This window comes from Manis pentadactyla, chromosome 8 (assembly GCF_030020395.1).
Source record: "Manis pentadactyla isolate mManPen7 chromosome 8, mManPen7.hap1, whole genome shotgun sequence".
Lineage (NCBI taxonomy): Eukaryota > Metazoa > Chordata > Mammalia > Pholidota > Manidae > Manis > Manis pentadactyla.
This window is the reverse complement of record NC_080026.1, coordinates 89,908,092-89,932,916: the sequence shown is the minus strand read 5'-3', so window position 1 is coordinate 89,932,916 and position 24,825 is coordinate 89,908,092. Positions and strand designations below refer to the sequence as shown.

The following is a 24,825-nucleotide window of genomic DNA, read 5'->3' as shown; positions in this document are numbered from 1 at the left end:
AGGTTTGGGAGGATCTAAGGGTACCATTTGGTAAATTACAAGTCGCTAACAAATGTCACTTACTATCATTATATTAGGACACTTTTATTATTCGTCTGATTGTGGGATTGGGGCAATAAATATTTGTGGAATAAATTAACAAATGAATGGGGTCAGGAAAACTCTGCCAGGTGGAGATCTGGCTGGGGGAAATGACAGGCAATGGGGAAGGGGTTCCACAGCATGAAGGAGACAGTGTGAAGATGCCGGATGATCAGAAGTATAAGCACATGTAAGCTCTGAAGTAGCTGTAATTCCTAGTAAAAGAGGCCTTTTTTGGGAAGAAGGTTAAGATCATAGCAAAATATAAAATTGTATGAAAGTCCTGAGGTACCTAGGATAAAATGATTTAAAAACTCTATCTCCTAAGCACTAAAAAGTTACCTAACCAGTTCACTTATTTAAACATACTACCCCTATCTTTAAAAAGTATTGTTTTTGAAGTTGCCCCCCTACACATACGTTCAACTAATGACATTACACTTACCGTATATATCCAGCCTAGCGGTGCATGACACGATGCCGGCTTCATTCTTGGCTGACAGAGTGTACCATCCAGCATCTGATTTCTTGGCTGGTTGAATGAGGAGGCAGACATACCCTGTTGTGTCCTGGTGCATACTGGAGAAAATAAACAATATGTTTGGGGGCAGAACTGGCCTTGTTGAGTCCAGGACTCAGGGAAGCTCTTGGAGCAATCCAGCAGAGCCTGCTACCCCTCTGCTCCCTGGCCCTGGAGCGAGGAAAGGGGACTCCACTCGAAACAAACATCAAAGGCAAACTTCAAGGTGGGAAGAAGTCACAGAAGAGCCGCAGTTAACCTAGTGAGGCTAGGATGAGGGTCCAGCCGCGGCTGGGGCCTGTTCTTACTTTCCCACCCCCTCCAGCTCTCCTGGAGTTGTCTTCTCCACCAGGGGTGCCCATACTGGTTACTCCAAAGTCCACAAAAATGTCTTTTCCAAACCAGTTGGACATTTCAACAAGAATTTTGTTAGGAAGCTATGGGTAAGTAAACCCAAAAAGAGAGTCCAGGGATAGATGAACTGTTAGCATGGAGAGGGTTTCTTAATGTAGCCAACTGGGCATGTGCAGCATTTAGCTTAATTCAGTTCAGAAGTAAATAGCATGTTCTTTCCTTCTGTTTTCTCTATATCAGTAGTTCTCAATCTTGGCTATGTATTGCAGTCCTGGATAAAATACCAGAATTTCAGGCTGGGTTTAACATGTTGCATTAATTTAGACTAAAGTGCTAACTCAAAAATATTCTCTGTGCTTGCTTCAGAAATATCCCAAGTTGTATATACATAGGTTTCTCTTAGATGCCAAAATTTGGTAAAACCTGACAGCTATAACATTCTTTTGGACAAATTCAGTTTACTGTGAAGGAATGATTTTCAGCAGAAATTTTTGTACATAGGCTGCCTTTGTTTGCTTGCCCCCTTGTGGTATAAAATCAAAATGGCAAAGAAATAAGGTTGGTAAGAAGCAATCAAGCAAAGCACCCACTTTAAGAAACGGAATCCTTAGTGTCACTTAATTAACAACCATGTAGTGATGGATGGACAAGGTGTATAATTGCCTTAGTGTTCTGTTTTGCTTTATTTTACTTTAGCTTTTTACCATCAAAGAGGTTTTCTGGGTATATATAATATGGCGGAAGACACATTACAAAAATATGCAGGCTCTTCATAAATTCCTGATACATTTTTAAACTTAAAAATTAAGGTTGTAAAATGGCAGGACAGCCATACAATAGGCTACCCTTCAGCAACAAAAAGGAATAAGTTCTTGATTGACACAGTAACATGAATGAAACTCAAATGCATTATGCTAAGTGAAAGAAGCCCGATTCAAAACGCTACAGACTCATTGGGTGGCCCACCAAGCCCCACTGAGCTTGCAAATCGCTTTAGTGTGGGTGGAGTCTGTACCTGATCCTCTCTCTGGTAAAAGGGATGGTCTCATTGTCCTTCTTCCAGTAGAACACGGGCGGCGGCATGCCTATCACGCGGCACTCCAGCCTCACCGGGTGGCCTTCGGGAACGCCGCTGTTCTGCAGTTTCTCCAGGATTACAGGCGCTTTCTTCACCTCTTTGGCTGCATGGGAGAAGAGCATTCTTGTTTGAATAGTCAGCGCCTTGAGTCCATGCCTTAAGCACGTTACAGTTCTGGAATTTAGCAGACTGGGCACCCACCCACCTTCAGAGCATCTCTTCTGTACTCTTCTCGCGCTTCTAAGTGAAGATTAAAAGCTGCCTTGATAAAATCTCCAAAAACAATTCAAAAAGAAATGAGGAAACTGTTTCTGCACCTCCCAAGAGAGACAACACTCAAGGATCTAGTGGCACACAGGGATGCAAATGTAGGTGTGGAATTTCAGGAGTTTCTTTTATTGCTCAACAGTAAATTTGGAAAAATGATTTATTTTATGGACTGAATATATTCTTTTTACTTTTTAGAGTTTATTTTGTAGAAGATACATTAATTTTTCCTTAACATTTTATTTTGAAGATGTTTACAGCTACAGAGAAGTTGAAAGAAGTATACTATTTGTTGAAAAAAAACATGAATCATGCTTTCTAAGGGGGCTTTTTGTTTGTTCTGGCTGGAACCAATTTAGGCAAAGATACCTCATATCTCAGGGTTCCAACATCAATATTTTAGGAAAATAGTGGTAAAGAAGTAAAAGCTGGCAACGTCAATATTTTAGGAAAATAGTGGTAAAGAAGTAAAAGCTGAAAATCAGTTTATCCTTTCAGTGAGCTTTTTCTATTCTGTTAGTAAGAAGAAATTAAGAGTGTGAAAAATAAAAAGAATATGGAGGAAATAGCCACTAGACTAGAGAAAGGATTAGAATGTTGAAGCCGCCCTGATTTCCTTTAGGGGCCGCATATGGGAGAAAGCTCAGCACTAGAATTTGTGTATTCTTAAATCAAATTCTGGCTGGACAACTGCCCTGAAGGGCTGGGACCACCTGCGTGATGATGACTTGTCCTTCTTTGTAGGCATCAACTTATAAGGTGAATATTCATTTGTTGAGTAATTGACTCAACATTTGTTGAGAACCTTCCATGTTCCAGGCACTGAGTCAGACACTGGAGACACACAGAAGAACAAGTCAGAATCTCTGACCTTAGAAGCTCACAGCCTCTTCAGGAAAGCAAAGGAGTAAACAGTTACACAGAACGGGGTAAATCCTGGAAGAGTCTGTCCTCGTCTAAATGCTATGGAAACAGAGGAAGATGCACCTGGTGGATCCACTGTGCCTTGGTGGTGACATTTGAATCAAGCCTTAGAGAATGAGTAGGAGGTTGCTAGGCAAAGAAGAGCAGTCCCAGCAGAGGGACCACTGGTGCAGCGGCATGGACGCTGGGGCTGGGGGAAGAGCCTGGTGTGTTCCAGGTGTAATGAACTCAGGGTAGGTGACTTAATTTAAAGAGAGTTAACTAACTATTGCAATGACTCCCATTTATTGCATGCATAATACACACAAGGTACCATAGTGTCTTTGATTTGTCTTTGAAAATAATATAAGGAATATGGCCCTTACTGTAGTGAAGGAGAAACTGAGATTAGACTTGGTAGGGCAAAGGAGCAGAGAATTCTGTCAGAGGCTCTGCACATCTGGGCAACAACTTTGGAGGGAATGATGTTTAGGGGTCCCAGCAGCAAACCTTACCTACAACCGTGAGCTCCAGACTAAAGGAATTCTCTCCAGTTTTGTTGGTAGCGACACACGTATAGGTCCCTGCATCGCGTTGAGTGAGTGGGTCAATGAGGAGAGAGTGGACTCCAGTCTCCCTGACCAGCATCTTATGGGAGGCATCTGGTAGCACAGATTGGCCATTGAGCAGCCACGTCAGCTCCGGGGGTGGTAAGCCACTCACCTAATAAACAACAGGGCAGCTGAGGCAAATGACAGACTTATGACAGGCAGATTTATTGGGTGGCTGAATTCTTCATCCTTGTCTGGCATCAAATAGAAGTGAGAGAAAACATGGGGTGGAGAAAAACCCCTTTGCAGGGGCATCAGGACAAAGGGGGTCTGGATGAACCACCACATGAATTCAAACTGTATAGCATTTTGCCCCCAATTCAGGTCATGATTATATTCTAGATCAGAATAAACAAGAATTAAAGAGCCAAATAGATGAAATAGGTCTGTAGTGTCCATTTCAGAGGTGCTCTATTGCTTATATGCACAATAAGCAAGAGGCAGCTTAGAAAACGGCAGACCCTAAACCAGGGTCCTCATGCCTTGCTGAGTATTACAATCATTTGCAGAGGGTTTGAAAATCCTGATGTCATCTTACTATAATAAATCAGAATATCTGGGGATTGGACCCAGGCATGGGTATCTTTTAGGGTTTAGGGTTGAAGAAGTAACACTCAATCCCAAATATTTAGGCAGCCACTGGGAGAGCAAGAACCACCTAGAGAAGTGGACTCTGAATGCTTAATGTCAAGCCTTTACTAATTTGCATCTAAGTTTCCACAGCATTCTGCATCTTTCTCTGGGGCAGAAGGGGTGACTTAAGTTTGTTTTTATACTGAGAGATATCCATGCTGCTCAACTGAACCTACTTTCTTGTAGAAGAATTAGAATGCAGAACAGCTAAAGGTGATGGATGTGTATTATCAGTATGAGAGCCCAGCTTCTTTTTTCATAAACTGCCTTGGAGCCATCTTTTCATGCCTGTAAGGTTTTCAAAGGCTCTACTTCACAGCAGTTCACTCCAAGGATGCAAAACCACACTTTGACTTCATAGTAATAAAGACTTTCCAGGCACCGTATGGAAAATGTCTGAATTATATCACCTCTTTCGTTGTCTTTTATAAATGTAGAGTTAACTTGATACAATACCAATGTCATTTTTATTCTCATATAAAGACTTAAAAATTTCACGAAATACTTTAGTCTGGTATCAAATGTTCCAAAAGAGCCTTGTTGGAAAAAAAGTGATCTCTCTCCCATCCCCAGTCATGCTTTCCCTGGAAAAAAACAAAAACAAAAACAGAACACACACACAAAACAAATACAAACCCTAAAAAGGACAACAAGCAAACAAATGCAAAATATGAACAGATCTGGAACCAAGGGTGGATGCTAGAGTCTACCTTACAGTCCAGCCGACAGAGGCGCCCCTCGTGAGCTACCATATCCCCAGGAGCCTGCAGGAAATGTGGTCGGAAAAAGCGTTCCTGTAGGGGCTCCTTATCTCTTTCTTGCACACGGGACCTTCCTCTGTAACAAGCATGTTCAGGTATTAAACACAGAAACTAATTTACAAGCTTATGACAGCAGTCATTTAGGTGTGGGTATAGGGCCTAGAGAACAGACTTTTTTTTTGAAGGGGAGTGAAAAAAGGGACTTACTGGACTGTAAACAAATAATAAATAACCATGTGGAACTGATATAAAAAAAACAAAATGGTAAGCATCTCATACAGTGTTGGATTATCTTATGAGATCTGTAATCAAATAAACAGGTTTTAGCTCCTTTCTGTCTGAAGTCATTCTGGGTTAAGTGGCTCAGCTCTCCCTTGCATCGGTTTGACCAGTTGTTCAAAAGTTTCAAGATAAACAAATAAATCTGTGTTCAAGCCAAACCTCAAAATGAGAGCCAAAAGCGAAGTCCTGTTTATTACCCAGAACAAAGCAGCTGCAATCCCTGTATTTCTGAGTAATAAATTTTAACCTGGGTATAAATTATGGCAAACCATTAAAGATGATCATGAGCTTAAACTGGCTAAGACTGGCCAGCAGTAACAGCTGTTCTTAAGAGAAAAAAATGAAGAAGGTATAGTTGCAACTATGATGAAATACTGTATCTGAAACATGGGACACTATTTTTGTTCCTTTAGTAAGTCAAATTTAATTCATCTATGTCAGCAACTATGGAATGCTTTGCCAAGACTTTGTGGCACCATAAGTCTCCAGGCATATCCAGCCTTTCTTCTTAGTGGTTAGGAAAATCAGAGAGGAAGAAAGCCAACTGATATTTTGGAGACAACTGTTATACTGGAGAAAATGACAACAAAAATATTCAATCTATGTACATATAATTACTAACGGTTTCTGTTTTATTAAAGAAAGATGGTCATTTAATTCAAGGAGTCCGATTCTGTGCACACTGATGGGTACACAATTTAAACCACTGAAAGTGTGCTCTAGACCAGTGCTTCTCAAATTCAGTGTGTTTATTAATCACCTGGGATCTTATTAAAAGGTAGCTTCTGATTCAGCAGGTCTGGGATGGGCCTTGGGATTCTGCATTTGCAACAAGCTCCCAAGCGATGCTGATGCGACAGGTGGAAGGCTATGCTTCAAGTAACAGCTTGTAGACCCAATACTTTGGTGCTCACTGTGGAGTGTGGGGACTTGGGAGGGGCTGGAGAAGGTAGACCCTTACTGTTTTTACCTGTGACACTGACCAGCAGATGTTAGTCGACTGCGAATGGGCAAACTCTGTACCATCAAGTGGCCAGAGCAGCTGATTCTCCCCTGAGAAACAGAAAAGGAATGCAATTAAAATGAGAAGAATACTACATGTTTTTACTTCATGTAAATTTTTCTGGACTGAAACGTTATGAATCTTTTGGCTATTATGAGTTTTCCTTTGTGGATGTTGAAGGTGAGGATGAAAGCAATGTAATATGACTTCTTAAATCACTGTTAATATTCCAGGGGGAAGGATTTTTAAGAGCATTGTGATGACTTTCACTTTTAAGCTGAGAAATGAGCAGAGCACAATTGTAAAAAAATTTGAATTATTGTACATTTAACATTATCTGCAGCCACATTGCAAAGATCATGGCCAAGTGTTTTTATACTTTCCTCAATAGAGATTATCTTCAAAAGTAACATTTTAATAGGAGGAGTGGGTGAGAGTACAAATTACAATTCTGTATGTCCTATTCTAAGAGTAGTTGAAGATATTTATTCTGTCATATCTTTTAGGGGAATTCTAAGTCTTGATCTCATTCAGAAAAGGAAAGTGAAAGATTATGGCTTTCCAACTTGTATCAAAAAAAGGACATAATGGGTTTGAGGGATAGTCACAGGTTTTATGAAGTAATTTGCTTATTCTCTAAAGAACAAAAACACAAATCATTTTTTAATGGAGTGATTTACTGACTCTTCAAGAGAGTCAATGATTGATAAACACAGACTTTATCCCAATAGGTCTAGGACATGGTGAGTAGATGCTCCTGACTTCCTTTGACAAAGGCTGAAGGGTTGGGTGTCCCATCCGTGGCTAAATGGCCTTTTAGGTTGTGATACTGTGCTCTAGTTTACACAATCACAATGCTCCTCATTCATTTTCCTCAGCAGTCCTTAGGAACTTGCATTTCTCAAGGTCTCATTCCCAGTGACCCCACTGTGCCTCCCTCAGAGCACAGCACAGAGCAGGACCCTGCATCTCCACCTGGGGGTTGGCAGCCATGATGGTGTAGTTGCCGTCGTCGTCGCTCATGGTAGAGCTGATGTGCAGCGAACATGTCCCGTCTCCTTCTCGCCTCATTTTGCAGTGCTCATTTCTCTTTGAAATCTGCTTTCCATCTTTGAACCAGTAAACCTGAGAAGAAAGGTAATCAAGGAGAATATACACTGTTCTGTACATGTGCAGAGGATAATGAAGTAGGAAGTGGGTGAGGTAAGGGCTAGTTGCCATCTCTACAAGTGAGCTATCCCTTACAAAGCACTTAGAAAAAGTTATGAAACATATTAAAGATGACAGCATGATATGCTTCTGCACTTGTATGTATATAATAATTAAGTCAAAATTCAATATAACTTAACACTGATATAAATCTTTTGACTACTTGTATTGTATTTCATAAGTACTTAAAAAGCCACCCTGTGGATCAGATGTGTTTGCAGAGGCAACATAATGGAAACTAGGAGGCTGTATCTTTTCTCATTATCCTGTTCACAGGCTCAACTCTTCTGCAATTGCAGACCACAAGGCCTAGAATGGCTCACCTTACTTAAAAGGGTTAGTATGGCATACTATACTAAATGGAATGAGGCCAGGATACATGCAACTCTGGCCAAAATTTAAATACGTATTTTTTTCATGTTAAGTTCTGCATATGTCAAGATCTCTCAAAGACAGAGAAGATAAAGGACTGATTGCAGCTGTCCTCCTCCACATGTCCTGGCTATCTAACCATATATGATAACACCACACTAACTTTGCAAAAGTAGAGCAGAGAGATCCCCTGCCACAGCCATACCAGGTGTAAATCCTTCTCTCGGCTGACTGCCAAAAAAATCTGGTGACTCATAAGGTTTTTCAGCAGCCAGTACTAATGATATGACATTTTTGGCATTTGCCAACCTAATAGTAATGATATGAATATAGCTCACTTTGTACAATAATATGCACTCTGTAGATATTCAGTACATGTTCAATAAAAAGAAAAACATCAATCTGGTGAGTTTGATGGCTAAGAGAATCAATAGCGCAACATAGAAGATCATGACTAAGAAGTTTATTTTAAACTTTTATCAAAATTCGAACTTACTTGTAAGTCAGATTGATTTTTGCCGTGACTATTTTATGATCCTATTCATGACTATCTCTGGGCTTTGTAAATTTTCTGGTATTGGTTTATATCCTCTCTATAGATACTTCACTAGAGTCTGATAAGACTTTCTTTAATGCACTGTCTACAGTTTGGCTGGTCTTCTTCCCTTACCTTTGGAACAGGTATCCCAACAATTTTGCAGGTGAATGTGACCGGAGAACCTTCTGTGACCCGGAAGTGCTTGAGTCTTTTGTCAAAGATGGGAGCAATACACTTGCCCGTGGGGATCTCGTCATGTTGGATTTCGTCATCTGATTCATCAACAGGGGTACGTTCCAAGCGAAATTCTATTTCATTCATCAGTCGCTGCTCAAAGCTTGAAATTTTGTACTCCTGTCAAAATGGCAAACGTTTCAATTTCAGTTTTTATGGGTGTGGAAGAAGGTGTCTATCAGTATAATTCGAGGATGCAACTTTTTAGATCAGTTATTAGATTTATATAATGGAACCCCAATCAATCAAGCATATTCCATATCCAGTTCCTCACCATGGAGCACTAAAGGAGATTTCAGTGTCTCTAATATAATCCCAAACTGCCTTAGTGAATCCTGTTTCCTCACCTTGAGCATGGAGCCCCAGTAGAACCCTGTAGGGAATGGAATGAAGATGGAATGTAATTTCCATACTACTATTAATGTCCATTTAAAAAAATAGAATTACCTATATGGTAATTTAGCAAAGCTATTCTGAACTGCATTCTGCTGCATACCTGCATCACCAGCTTCCTATCTCTACAGCACATTCCCATCTACATACTTAAGGAAAATCTGACATGAATAAATCTCTCTTAACTCCACAATCACGTTCATTGCATCTCTCTGATCCCCTCACAACAAAACTAGCCGAAATAATTTTCCATTATTATGGGATCATTTCCTTGTCACCTATTTTGTTGCCAACCTATTCCAATTAGGCTTCTTTTCTCACTGTTTCACTGAGATTATTATCATCAGAGTATCCAAATTTGCCAAATCCAGTTGTCGCTTAACTTTTTTTGCTTTGCCTGATCTCTAAGCAGCCTAAGACACAGATGGCTACTTTCTCCTTTTGAAACATTTTCTACTTTTAGTTTCCATGACACCATACTTGTTTTCCTTCTTTTTCTCTAGCTGCCCCTTATCAGTCTCTTTTGCTAGCTTCCAATCCTGGGTACGTAATCTCATCCAATCTCAGCTTCAGATACCTTCTGAATGCTGATGACTCCAAATCTCTATCTCCAAGCCTGGTCTGTCTCCAGAACTCATGCACCTGATGATCCATTCTACATCATGAGAGTCATATACATCATGGCTTGGGTGCCCAGTGGGCATCTCAAACTTAGCACAGTCCAAACAATGCACTCCTGAATTCTGTCCCCCAGAGATGCTCCTATCCTGCTCTTCCCCATCTCAGGAAATACTATTCATCCACTTGGGTAAGTGGCTAAGCCAGTATTTCTCATACTGTCTATGGCGAAAACCAGGTTTTTGAAAATTTCCAACCTGTACTTTTAAAATATAATATAAAGTGAATTACTAGAAAATGAAATTTTAAAAACATGCAAAAGTGTTATATTCAATAGGTGTAAAATTTCTCTGTCAAATTGCTATACAAATTTTAATTTCTGGATTTCTCCCCAGGTGGGAAGGTGAAAGCTTGCAAACTGCTGCAGGTCCTCAGACCACATATTGAGTGTACCAAGTTAAACCCTGAATCTATGACTTATTCTGAATTCCTCTTACTCCCTCTTCCTGCCATTCTGTAAAGCTTAAATATCCCCTCCCCACAGCAGACTCCCAGGCCACTTTATCTAAAATGACTCCCCATTCTAATACTCAACATAGTATTGCTTACTATCTAGTATTTGTTTGTTTGTTTACTGACTGAATGATTGACTATCTGTAAGCATTAGAATCTTAGCTCCACAAGAGCAGAGCTCTTGTTTATCTTGCTTCTCTTTATATTAACATCTCCTAGAATAGTGAGTGCCTGCCTCATGGCAGGTGCTCAATGAGTATCTGAAGAATGAGTGAACACATGAATGACATGGGGGCAGTTACTTGTTCCAATACTACTGCATCTTTGAGGAATCTGAAGCCATGTGCTTGGGATGAGGGTGAGACCTTTGGTTAAACTTGTGACTCTAGTTAACCAATAATTTTTAATATAGGTGGGCTCCATGGAGGTGGTACTAGGATGCTCCTGAAATAGAATTTGGAAGCCCATGGCTGAAATATATCTGCCCCTAGTCATAGGCAGAATAGTTGAGTTCAGGATTCATAAGATGTGTTCTCAAGGTATTAAATCACATCAATCACTTCCACTAGTAATTGTCTTACACACAGTTATCACCTGATTTTCTGTAGAATTGGAAGCTAGGGAACACAGAAACCAAATGTTCCTTGGTTTTAATTTCTTGGAACCAATTTTAGATCCGCTCCTCTTGGCCACATCTCAGACTGGGTAAGCAAAATAAATCCACAGCTCTTTCAGGGTAGAAAAAATTATTAATCCCCACTTAGGTTTATTAATATTTAATCAGATAATTCAAACCAGTTAAAGTAAAAAATTGTTCACATCTACTAACTTGAAACCTAATTTACTTTTAAAGTATTAAGACTATTTCTTATACTACAGGAGTTTTTAAAAAGTTAGTAATTTAAAATAGTTTCACCTATTAGGTGGAACTATATGAAACTGCCACTTGTGTAGGTCAAAAATGGTAGGATATTAGCAATTTCATATGATTCAACCTAATGCTTCACAATAACTATATTTCCATAAATACTTTGTTATCCCACAAATTTGAAATGTTTTCTAGTCTTTTCAGTTTAAAAATCACATGAGGAATATATTTTTCTTCTTTGTTACATTGCATTCATGCTTCTAAATTGACATTTTTTTTCCCTTTAACAAATTTGTTTATTTTCCAGGAATACTTAGGTGTAAAACCAAAGAGTCATTGTATTCCCTTACTGTGTTAGGTAGGTGCTAAATAGTAGCTTTATTATTTTAAAAATTGCATTCAAAAAGAATAATTCATCTGGTTCTCAAACCTCACACACAAATCCTGGAGTTCAGGAAACCTCAGGGTTTTTCTGAGGGTGGTAGGAGGTCCTGACAGCCTTCCTGAGCTTCTCTTCCTGGTTCATGTTAAGTCTCCAAATTCCCAATCCATTCCATACTTCCTGCAGTGACAATTTTAGTGGAGTCATTGCTCCAAGCTAAAGACCCTTTTCTGAAGCTTCTCCTCCTGCCTAACTAGTGAGGGCTGTTAAGTTTCTGGCTACATAAATTGTCAAAGTTATTACAAGACGAATTTGAAAGTATGAATTAATTTTTCCAAAGATGTGTTATTGTATGTGGTGGGAAGTTATGATTATACTCTCCTTCAGGAGCATAGTGGATGATCTATATAGCCTTTAAGTGCCTGCCTGACTAAATAAATACCACAATGTCTCCATGTATTCTAAACAACTAATTTTAGGAACTTGATTCTACCAAGAAGGGACCTGATTTTCAGAATTCATAAATGTTTAAATTCATTTAACCCAAGGAACTACATAAGCTATATGATGAAAATATGCACATTTTTTTGAACTTTATTTATTTTATTAAAAAATAAGACCCCCACCCCAAACACCCTTATCTGTACCTTGCACCCTGGGGACTGCTACACATGGTGACATATACTTTTGACTGGAATTTTATGTTATATTCGATATAGATTTTATCAGTTCTTACCTTGGGAAATAAACCAAGAGTTAGGTTATTAAAATGTAAATCTGCTTTTAAAAAATAACCACCTTATGAAATTCAAAAATAAATGAAATAAGAAAATACCTAGTCTATCTTTTTTTCTGTGGTGCTCACAAATGGCTCTTCTCTTTCTTCTTCAGTGTGAACACTTACTATTTAGCAAGGAATGCACAGGCTGAACCACAGGATATTGCCTAATGGCTATTTCACATGATTCAACTTAATGTAAAGATTGAGAGGAACTAGTGGGCAGACCTTTAGGGACATTAGATTGAAAGAATCAGATAAAGGAATTGGAACTCTAGATTTCCTTAAAGTCTAGATCATCTCCAAGCTCAGATATCAAAATATTTCAAAGATGTGATGGTGCTTGCCAATACTGAGCTGGGAATTGCTGGAATGGCCATAAGACTAGTCTCCCTCTTTCTTTAATACATTTTTTTCTAGGGAAACAACCAAAACAGTTAAACTCAATTAACAGCTGGGGTGACTGGGAACTGTAGATCCGTGTGGACGAGTGTTCTACCTAACCCTTTCCTACATAACCCTTGGTTAATCTGTGCTCTACCTTCTAAGACTGCTCCCACCAAAGACAGTCCCACCAAAGACAGATGGCCTGAGCATCCAAAGACTGAATTCAGCAAAATTAATTCCTTACAATGAAATACCAATAAACCATCTGAACCCAACAGTCTTACCTGCTGGTTTGATCTGACATCACTGAAATTCATTTTTTTCCCCAAGTCTAGAATCACTGCATTCTTTGTTTCACGAATGTAATCATCATTTACTGGTTGGGGAGATTTTGTATTTTTCTTCATTAGTCCCTGGGATGGCCTGCAAAAGAAATTCACACCTAACAAACCAATGAAAAGCACTGGCCAGACTACAAAGGCCTGGAAATCAGAGTGGTTGAAAGGGCACCCAGACACCCACAGTCATCAGGCACTGGTGGAGGGCATCTTGAGCACTGCACAGATAATCTATTTGTAGAGAGGTTTTCAATATTTAAATTATTAAGGACTATTTAAAGTAATCATGCCTTTTGTTCTAAAGTGTTCAATACTCATTTTTTGTCTAAGAGACAAGACTATCCAGGTATCCACTAAATGAGAATCCTATCCCAGACCAAGCTATTCTATACATATGTCCCTTCTGAAGTGACATCTTTTACATCAGGAAACCACAATGACACTTACACGGATGGTGCACTTCTAGGCAGCCCCATGGCGTTGGTGGGTGGGACGACAGGGAGAGAAGGCAGAACGGAGCTGAGGAAAGCCACTGGGTTCTGAATCCGGCTGGTGGGAGAGACGGGAGCTGGGGACACGCAGTGGGGCTGAAACTGGTTTCCGCTGGAGATGGAAAATGTGAGTGGCGGTTGTGCTGGCTCTATTGGACCTGGAGGGGGTGGCTCATTTTGGATAGAAACCCCTGTGAGGGATTTGGTTTGCACGGAGGGGTGAGAGACTAAGAGGTTTTCTTTGCTCACTGTCCTCTGAATGACTTGAGGAATGCTGCTCAGGGTGAACACTGGAGAGCTGGAGGGGGACACTGCTGCCGCGGTGGCATTCGTGGGCAGGAAGAAATGCTTTGGCCGGGACAAGCCAAATGTCTGTGATGATGGGGCCTTCGTCTGCTTGCTGGACACTGTCACCGCCGGGGAGGCCGTGGAGTTCAAAACACTCATGTTGAAAGCAAACTCTTTAGGAGATGAAGGAGATGGGTTTTGCAAGTGCTGTTGTTCCAGTAAGACTTGGTTGTGAAGCTGTTGTAGTTGACTGGAGTCGCTGCACACAAAACAGGAGCGGGGAGAGAGAAGGGAAACCGTCACCCTCGGCCTTGCCCTTTGGAAAATACAAAGACAGGCTGTTTATAACTTTATGTTGATTAAGAACACACAACCAGAGTTGCTGGAAATCAGCTAACCAATTCCTTGTCAGCTGTTTGTCACTCTTTTCTAAATCTATTTCATTGTCAGTAAGAAGGGAAAAGGCCACCACAATGCACACCTCTAAGAGGCATCGTTCACATTGTACTCTTTGTGTTGTGATCCTGCAGCTGTGCGACAGGGCAGCTCTAACTTAGAATGTTTATAAATTTGTAAAAGGAAATGCATGCATGGTCCTCTTGTTGGTGTGCTCAGACTTGTGAGGAGAGCGAACAGTATCTCAGCTCTGGGGCAGAAGGCACTGAGCTGCACACTCATGTGCAGTACTGAGGGGGCTGGGTTCTGCGACAGTGTGCTGTGTCCTCGACTCTGCCTTGCTTTGGAACAAACCTTAACAAAGCAGCTGGATGTGCCTTAGTGTTTCTCATCCTCTTCCAACAACAGAGCTTTATAAACAAGGGGACCATGTGTCCCGATTCACCCTAGATGGTCCTGGTTTATGCCTGTTTTCCTGGCATAATTATTAACAGTACTCTTTTACTCTCAAAGTTGTCATGGTTTGAATGATAGATTATATGGTCACCCAAATTATAAACATTGCCCTTTCTTGTTCCTAAAAGGAAAAAGAATATCAAGCTGGGAACACTTACTCCATTTATAAGAACCTGAGTCACTGAAGTATTATATGATTTGCCTTAAGTCCCACAGTCTAATTTCTCTTAACAGTTAAATGGTAAACAAGAACATCTAAAAATCATCTGTGCCTAAAATTGTCAAGGATGTCAAACTTGCTGTTTAGGAGAATTAACTCTTGAATGAGTAACCAACCATAGGGAGATCCATGAGTGAGACTGCAGTGTTTCAAGACCACCACGATTTTATGTTCTTTGGAAATATAGGTTGCTCCTTGAAGCACAGAAGGCAATCTGCTGAACATGAGAGCTATTACAGATTAAAAGTTTTCTGCTTTCATACCATCAGGAAAGTCAACATCAACAGTAATAAAGTTGAGCCAGAAAGGTCTCCAAATCTTGGTTTTTCTTAAAAGTTGAAGACCTTTTTCCTTCCCTTCATTAACATTTCTGATACTCAATATATGGAGAAATAACTTCACAGAGTGGACACCCATTTCCACTTTCATCACTCTGTCAGATGCTGCAGACTGCGCACTTGTTTGTTTATCTATGAGAACCCCTGTCTGGAGTTAGACTGAGAATTCAGGAGTATTAGCCACTGGGCACAGTAACTTCTTTCTTCTCCTTTTTAGAAGTGAGTGTTTAAGCTGGGAGAATAAAGTAATATAATTAAAAATTAATTAGACCTTTTCTTTTCATCATAGATGAAAGATTCAGCAATCAATTAGGGGCTCAAAATCAAGAATCGGGAGTATATTTGTTAGATTTTCCTTAGAAAAATAACAACAATTAATATTGTTTCCATTAACTTTGAAACTGTTAACTTTCCCAGAGGCATGAAAATACAAAACCTTTAAATCTTTACTGGATGTCATACTCGACAGGTCGCATTCTGTGATTGTTATAGCAGAAAGACAATGCTATGTGGTTTTCGGGATATGTTTGTATTGTCTGAATAAATTTCAATCTGATAATATTGCAGAAATATTTCATTGTGGTAATGGAAATAAAACAATAGTATATGAAAACTAAGTAATCTTCGAAAGATAAGGATGATTAAAAAGGGGCCAGAAAGTCATTTGGTATTGATTGATTCTTATTTTCTGAATGAAAACTAAGAACCAACTTTTTACTTTAAGCAAGACTTCAAATGGCTTGTTAGCCCTTATCATTCAGTGCAGCATATTATATTAGAGAGGGGCATGAGCCTTAAACATAATGATATATGAGACACAGTATCAAATTGTTTTGTTTATTTAAGAATCTGGGAGAATTCATTTGAGAATAATGTCTCTTTTTGTTTAAACAGTTATTTTTTCATTTTTTAAACTCTGTCTTGTTTCAGGAGGACTTAAAACAGCTGTTTGGGTTCACTTATTCATAACATCGGGGCAAGGTGTCAATTTCATTATTCAACAAATTTTTATTGGATCTTCTATGTGTTTACTTTGCTTGGTTACTGTAGGAGATACAAATAGGCCTGAAATAATTTGAGCTATTCAGGGTTTAAAAAATCTTATTATGCATTCATATAACACAACCAATGGTTATTTACAGATAACATATGAAACTTACTATTTAATAATGAAGGTATAAGTGCAATGAAAGAATAATTAAGGAAAGATTAATTACAAGACTACTAGTTCTGAAGTCCTGAGTAACCTCTCTAATTCAAAGTAATATATAAGATGCTATAAGCACAGGGGCCCATTTCTTGTTAAGGGATTTCTGAAATTAGGTTTATGCCCAAGCTTTCTTTCTGTAGATTTATCAGTTCTCTTGGGTTACCTGGAAATATTTTCTCTTTTGTCACAACTTAACTTAAGCATTATGCTCAAGAATATGGGCCCTGCAGACAGACTTAGGTCCTCAGTCTGGCTCTGCCACTCATTATCTGGGTGGCTTTGGGTGGTTTCTAGACTTCTTTGATCCTGATATCCTCATAAGGAAAATAGGAGTAAGTAATATTTCTTCACATTGTTGTGAGAATTGATCAATAAATTACCTAAAACATATGTGTGATTGGTAAATGGTGGCTATTACATTTTTTATTTTCTGAAATACAAACATCAATAATTTTGAGACATAAGAATGAAAATTAGAGTTTCAGAACTATAGAGATGTTTCTTGTTCTGGTTTTTGGAATGCAAAAGAGTTTCTTAAAGATTTTGAACTGTGGAGATAAACCGTCAAGCCTTCATGACAAACATAACAAAATACGTCCAGATAAGGCATCAAGTGCTTTTGAAAGCAATTATAGCAACACCAGTTTCAGGCAGTGTGTGCTGGAGCCAGCTCTCGATAGCTCTGGAGAACAGACTGTCCACATCTCACCCCAGTTTCAGTTCAACAACCTTTCTTTAGTAGCTTGAAGTCAGCCATGGTGGGAGGGAATTGGCAAATGCTACAAATCAGGGCTTCCCTGACTCTGTTGTTAAAGCATTTGCCAGCACGTCACTGGTGAGGATAACTAAATCTGAGTAAATATGTTTCTGCAAACAGCTTTTAGCTATGGTTTTAGCAGTAGTTACAATGGTAGCTGCACATTAGAATCATCCAGAGAGCATAAAAGACAAACAAACCTCACTGATTTAGGCACCACTGCCCAGAGTCAACTGGCTGGGTAAAGGACCCAGGCGTAGGTGTTTCTTTTTTAAAGGTAGGTCAGTGATCCTTAAACTTTAGTGAAACTTGGGATCCTCTGGAGGCTTGTTGAAACACAGATTTCTGGGCTCCACCCTGGAACTTCTGATTCAAGTCTGGAGTGGAGTCTGGGAGTCTGCATTTCTGCCAAACTCCAAGGGGATTAGCAAGGTGCTGGTGATTTTTGCAGGCAGCCAGGACTGACAACAGCAGTGAAACGCTCGTCCCCACAGCACAGGCTTTCCCAGGACTTCTGACTTTTGTCTGACATTTTACTCACTTCAAATGTTAATTATTGTTTTTCCTGGGTGTTGAAGTGTGTATGTATGGGGCGGGGCAGGGTGATAAACGGTGGTAACTCAGGTTCTACAGCTCTATCAAGCAGTTTCCAGCTAGGCTGTACATTAAAACAAAAACGTGGAGAGATTCTGATTCAATTGGAATGAAAGGCTTAAGTATTTTTTTTAAGAGCTCCACATTTTATTCTAAAGCATAGCCAGGATGAAGAATTACTGCTCTAGACAGCCTAACATTCAAGTTGAAAATCTGAATAGTCTAGGCTTTGATGATATATTGCTTAAAAATGGCAGCTTCTCTTTCTGTTGCAGTTTTAAGACTTTTAAGAATTACATCTATTTTCTGTATGAATGACAAACTGAAGGAATAAGCAGAAAATGTATCCTTGAGAAGATTATTCAGAGTCTATATATTTTAATGCAAAACCTAAAAGATTAAAATGAATGAGGTTAAAACCAATAAGAAAAGGTTGTAAGTATGTGGATTCACAAAGGGTGTGTGTGTGTGTGTGTGTATGTGTGAGCATGCATATATATATTCATACCTATACTAATACAAAAAATTAAAGAATTTAGATAGCAATTGACTAGATTTTTAGAGGGTATCCCTTCATAATTTAGTAGAAGCATTTTTATGTTCATTGAAATCTCATATGGCAGATACTTGATTCTCCCCTCTGTAAAAGAACTGGATTTTATTCATGGAGGCAACAAATGCAGCTGAAGACGACAGTTCCCAGACTCTTCTGCAGCTAGCATACCATGTGACTAACTTCTTGCCAGTGAGATATAAGCAGAAGATTTTGGGTAAGGTCTAAGAAGGCTTCTTAAAAGGAAGATATCAGGACTTCTACCCATTTGCTCTTCCTGCTGCTTGAAATGCAGACATGATGGCCAGACCACCCTCAGCTACCTTGGACCAGTAGGAGACCTGGAGAAGACTCCAGGGTTGAAGATGGCAGAGCAGAAAGATAGGAGATGGGGTTTTTAGTAGCTATGGAGCCACCATAAGATCCCCAGACTGACCATCTAATTCCTTTATTTAAGAGAAAAATAGACCCTCATGTATGTAACCTGTTGTTACTTTGGATTTTTTGCAAAATGAAGGTAAATCTAATCCCAACTGACATACCTAATAGCCCCTAAGAAGTCCTGGGAAAGAGGAAGCCCTACAAAGGAGGCAATTCCCAAGAAGATTGTTTTGGGTACCTCTTTTGTCCTTACAACTCCTCTGAGAACTAACTGCTCCCCCCATCCCCAGTTTTGATTTGATCCATTTGACTCTTCTTCCCTCCAAACATAAATCCTCCGACCTGACCCCAAAGCTGGGCCAGTTGGTATATGAAATCAAGCTGCTGAGAACCATTCAGTTAGCAGTGGAACTTGACACAAATCGTGATGTAGAACATGACATTCCATAATGGGTCATGAACTGATGAGTCTTCAGAGAAAGCAGAAGTAGAGTAAATATGCAAAGAAAACAAGGAGGTGCTCACGACACAGTAAGCTATGGACAGAGGCTGGACCAGTGGTGTGATCCGAGTTCCCAACTCTCTAGCTCTCCTTCTCTGTTCAGTGACTGGCTGCACTTTGTTCCCTCTTCCTGCCTGTATCCCTATAATAACTTATTCCCCTTTTTACTTTAAGTGGATTCTAATTCCCTGTGATTGGCAGAACTTTGAGGGGACAGAGACATTTCTGGATTTAATTTGCTAAGAGGCATATTTTGTAACATTTATATTTATGCCCAGAATTCTGTCTTATGTGGTAGTGAGAAGAAAATTAAACTAAACAACATGGACTGGCCCAATGAACATCATGATCAGCACTGAGAAACACATGATGGGAGAGCTGTTACTGCAGATTTTAATGTTGATATCTAAATCTAAAGGTTCATGTAATTATAAACATAATTTTTATCATTTTGATGTGTGGCTCAAACAGGACACAATAGTAGTAGCATGCTCTGTGTTTGCTTTGCTTTGCATGAACATTAAGCATTGCAACATGGTTCTGATAGCAGCTCACGAGAGGGTTAGGGTGATAACCACACCAGCTCCTGAGGTAAGTCTGAAAATCATCATTTCTCCTTCTTTCATCCCATTGTATCTATATAAAACCTACTGTGGTTACTATAGCATATCTAGCGATAGCAGAGAAACACATTAAAAAAAACTAAATATCTTATCCATAATGACTACAAAAACTCAAGTTGAAGCAGAAACAGGTAATGTAAGAATGAAATTTCAGACTCTAAGCATTATTAAGCACAAGAAAGGGCTTTATACGAAGAGGGTAGAAGTCCTGGAGCCCTCTAATGTTACACACACATCTTTTTGAGCTAGTTTAGGTGTAACATTTCTTGGAGATAGAATACTAATAGTAAGGATGATAGTGATCATACACTTACAATAATGGTTTGCAAAGCTTTTAAAGTGTTTTTTTTTTCTCATTTCATAATTCCTCTTTCCTCTCCGCCATCTTTAGGGCAGACTCAGAGAAGACCACAGGCATCCGTGGTTACCCATTTTCATTTTTACTTACAGTTTGGGTTTGGCCAGAATGGGAGGAGGCTCTTTGATGGGGGAAGAAGGTTCAGGGATTCTTGCTCCCTGTCCATTGGATCTGTCCCGGAAAGAATCGGGCCTGGGCTGGTTGGTGGCCGCTGTGCGGCCCTCAGAAGACGCTTCGCTTAGTTTGTTGTCTTCGGGCAGGTTGAAGTGCACGCGGAGCCCAGTCCTCGAGCTGGACCGGGGCTCATTGTGGTTCACCAGAACGCCTTCGAGTTTGGGTTTTGAGGGCTGTTCCACTGAAGGTTCTGGGTTGGGTGGGGATGGCTGTTGCTCAGTAACAGCCAGGTTGTTGGTGGAGTTGGCTGAGTGAAGAGATCCATTATTTCTGAGGTCTTCATTTCCTGAAAGGGTAGAACAGGAACCTAAGCTGTTAGCCTTACAAGACTGAGATAGGATTGTCAGCCCGATTTAGGAATAGTATCCAAACTAGGTGAGTGTGCTAATGGGAGAACACGTGTGGAAAATAGAGAACATAATCTGGGGCCTTAAAGAATGGTGCAGATACAGGACAAAAAACTAAACTAAAATCCGAGTACTATTTTGGAAAGAATATTAGAAGTTTATATAAGACTTAGGGACTATAATAGATGATAGCAAGATAACTGCGGTGGTAGAGTAGGGTGGTGGTGATAAATGCAACAAGAAATTGAAAATTGGATGTTGTTCAAGAACACTTTCCTTAATAACTGAGATTTTTCTTGGAGAACCAAGCTAGCTTCATATGAAAAGCATTAAGAAGAATCATACAAACTCTCCATACTCATATTCAAAGTCATAGTCTAAACTGTGTGACATGTAAAGAGCCCTTACCTCTTACATCTAGCTGTGCAATGCTGGACACGGTGCCGTATTTGTTGCTTGCAGTACATGTGAAGCACCCAGAGTCTTCTGCAAATACCTCAGCAATGACCAAAGTACAAATCTCCTCTAAATGCCAGTGAAATAGAATGGTTACTGATGTAATTATAGAAATGGAGATATAGAATTTATTGAAATCAGATGCTGCTTCTACAAGCATCAATATAAGAAGTTGATTATATTGTTTGAAAACAATTAGTCCAAACAATTATTTGATTGCATTGACTGATCAGCAGGCTAAATGATATAAGACAAATAACTCCACCCAGAATATTGATGAGAGAACTTTATGATAATATATTTTAGATTATAGATTCTCTATTTTTATGTCATCAGTCCAGATGACAAGAATAGACCTGAGAAACAATAAACTTAAAAATCATAAAACAAATTAGGAGTTAAAGCAAAAGGAGGTTTGTGTGAAATAAAAAAGATTAAAGGTATTTTTTAAACTCAGGTCTCTTACTACTTCTGTGGGCAGCTTGCTGAGTAATTTTAAATGAAGGCTCCAACTTCAAACTGGACAATAAATATTTTGTTAGCTAAGATAAATTAGCTGGCAGAGTAACTTGAAATTCTGGGTCAAAGAAGAGTGAAATGAATTTTTTCCTTGGTAATACTATGGTAATTCTTACAGATTATTTTGTTACAGCATGAACCCCCTTTGAATGACTATAGAGGTGATTCCCAGATAGAACCATATGATTATAGCCTAAAATCATTGCAGTTAGATATGCCTTGACATTTAATGAAGAGAAGTATAAGACATAGCTTAAACCTCCAGTTCAGTGGACCTGATGTTAAAAACAAAATTAATAAAAGCATAGTTGCATGAAACTTGACATCTCAGTGTTTCATGGTTACTGAACTGAACTACCTGAATAACCTCTGGGAAAACTTGACAGACAGCCATGGCAGACAGTGCTGAATACCTGCTCAATAACTGTTCATCCTCCTTCCTCCTTATTAACAGAATCCTGGCTTTGTCCACCCTTCCTGGAGCAGCCTGTGCATCAAGGCAAGTTAGCTTCTCCCAGCCTCATGTGGTGAACTGTGCTAAGCCAGTCATGCTAACTATTCTTGCTAAGTGGTGGCCTATGATCGATACACAGTTCTGGTCAATGAGATATTAGGGTAAGTCTCCTCAGGGAGTTTCTGGGGGAATTTTTCTTGCTCTGTTAAGGGGACAAAAGAGAGTGTTATTCTCTCTTTTTGCCTCTGGATGTTGTCATCTGCATGTAATACCTAGACATGTGGCAGCTGTCTTGGACATATGAGTACAACAAGATTAAGAGGCTACTCTAAGGGCAGGAGAATGGAAAATGGAAAAAAGGCTTGGCCCCTGATGATCTCCGAGATGTTAGATTCACCAGTCTCAAGAATGCCATTTCTTAGGGTGTCTTGTTATGTGAGAAAATACATTTTTCTTTTTGCTTAAACCGCTTTTAGTCTGGTCTTCTTTACTTGCTGCCCAAGGAATCCTAAATGATGGAGAGGCAATGTTTGGTTTTGGTGCCTGTCTGTCCTTTTCCTGTGGCGCTGCTCTGGGCTGCTTTTTCTCTGTTCCCTGTCTCAAACATCCATACTCTCATCTTTCACCAACCTGCTCTCAGAAGATGATCTGATAAATCATTCACACCACAACATATCTGCCTCATAAGATAAGTATTCTGTCTCCAAAGGGTATTTGCATGACACAAAGTGGAAGGAAGTATGCTGTGGTGTGAAGTTTTAGACCATGGAGCTGGGAAAGGCAGGACTTCTTTTGAACAGGCCCTCCTTTTGGATGACTCAGATATTTTGTGCATGAGACTGCCTAGTGTAAAAGCCTGCTATGGATGAAAGCGTCAAAAGCCTGAAATATTTTCAAGGGGAAAAGTCCTACCCCACTTCAAGCAATGCAAGAATAAGACCAGTTTGGTCTTTACCGTAGATTCCCTAGGGCCTAGTATAGGGTTATGCAACATGGATGTTTGATATCTGCTTCTGGAATGCCTTTCCATTCAGTGTTCAGAAGACAGAATTATAATAATGAAATTCCAAACCATCACTCTTATCCAGGGGTACAAATACAACCTGATTTCTCAGGGTGACCACCTAGAGGACATTCAGATGTTTACGCTGCGGTTTGTGAGTGACTTGTATTTTCTAGAGGTAAGAGCGTCACTTCCTCCCACTCTCACTTCCATGTGATCTTAGCATCCTCCCAACCAAATTTAATAACATCATGTCTCCTTTATTGATCCTACAAGTTTCAAAATCTGATGTATAAGTTTTAAGACGCATAGGCCTATGGAATTGGAATTGATCTAGCATCATGGAAATTGTTCTGCCAAGTTTGGGGAGGTCATGTGTAGGGGCCAAGATAAGAGGGAAAATGTTCCTAAGAAACTTTCCTCAATAGCCAAGAACTAACTGCATTCTTATGAGGTTCCGAATATATATCCCAAATTTGCACATGACCCCTTCCTTCCCTTCTCTTACAGGACTGGCTGGAGTTTGGGTCTTTTCCCTAAAACTTTATTTTTCACTTTTTCTTGACATACCAGTGTAATTTCAACACCATTTACATACATAAATGAAATCACTGATCACATACTAACATGAAAGTTAACATGATCTTTACCTGGCTCTGCCATGGATCGAGGTTCTAAAAGAAAAAGACAAAGAAGATTCTGAACGTTCACTTTACTGAGAGGCAATACTCTCACCAGAAGCTTTCATAGTCTCTTGCATACTCATGAATGATCTGATAAGGTTAATCTGTAAACATTCAGTGAAATGATCTAAGCACCAGTGACTGATGGGGACAGAACGATTGTCACAGAAGGGCAGCAAGAGTGCTGCTTACTAGATGATGTTGCCGTATTTGGGGACACACCTGTGTTCCACCTGAGGAGAAACCTTAGGAGAGGAAGAGTTACCGAGTTAGCTGGGATTCAGGAATGACTTGCTTTTATTGGTACCCATCCAACCTTACCTGAAAAAAATGTATGGAGACTGAGAGAGCATTCTTGGTTTTGGGCTCTCACATCCTAAATACAATGTAGAACATACCTCCTGCTCTAAGGTTTCTTCTGGTATTATGAGCCCCAGGATAGATGACAAGTTCCTTAGAGAAGTTCTTTATCTTAAAATTCTTTGGTATTCCTGAAAGTGCCCCCACAGTGTTGAATACAGGTGTCCAATTAATGTTTATTGAATTGTAGGCACTCAGTAGGTAGTTGTTGATCTTAGTTACAGTCTGAAGACACTGATAGGACTATTAAATATTAAATATTTTTTTCCCACAGTTTAAATCGTTCTCAGAATATATTATTGTTGTTGTTATTGCTGTTAAGCCTGATAGTTGTTGTGATCATATATCATACTGATCCAAGTACTACTATTTTGTGATAGGCAGAAATAAATTGACAAAAAAACCCACACCCAAATTTCAATATATTGTATGACTAAAATGGGTCAAGGGGAAAGCACTACATGACAAGAAAAGAGGCATCAGTGACTTGAATATATAAATATATTCTTATAATAAAAAAGAATAAAAGGCCAATATAA

At 39.5% G+C, this 24,825-nt stretch overlaps 1 protein-coding gene across 6 annotated transcripts in view; it reads right to left on the bottom strand.

Annotated features, from left to right (window-relative positions):
* Nucleotides 1-24,825, bottom strand: part of MYPN (myopalladin) — an 88,594-nt gene that overhangs the window by 10,263 nt on the left and 53,506 nt on the right. For 5 of the 6 annotated variants that reach the window (XM_036923957.2, XM_057505912.1, XM_036923956.2 and 2 more), the window contains 12 exons: nucleotides 23,894-23,917; nucleotides 21,220-21,336; nucleotides 20,381-20,750; nucleotides 13,571-14,218; nucleotides 13,070-13,208; nucleotides 8,745-8,966; nucleotides 7,469-7,618; nucleotides 6,461-6,543; nucleotides 5,158-5,284; nucleotides 3,719-3,926; nucleotides 1,971-2,136; nucleotides 527-660 (listed from right to left, as the gene is read on the bottom strand). In XM_036923957.2, the coding sequence (XP_036779852.2) occupies nucleotides 527-660; nucleotides 1,971-2,136; nucleotides 3,719-3,926; nucleotides 5,158-5,284; nucleotides 6,461-6,543; nucleotides 7,469-7,618; nucleotides 8,745-8,966; nucleotides 13,070-13,208; nucleotides 13,571-14,218; nucleotides 20,381-20,750; nucleotides 21,220-21,336; nucleotides 23,894-23,917 (2,388 nt within the window). The remainder of the gene's footprint in view (nucleotides 1-526; nucleotides 661-1,970; nucleotides 2,137-3,718; nucleotides 3,927-5,157; nucleotides 5,285-6,460; nucleotides 6,544-7,468; nucleotides 7,619-8,744; nucleotides 8,967-13,069; nucleotides 13,209-13,570; nucleotides 14,219-20,380; nucleotides 20,751-21,219; nucleotides 21,337-23,893; nucleotides 23,918-24,825) is intronic. The other variant, XM_036923955.2, reaches the window with a different exon arrangement.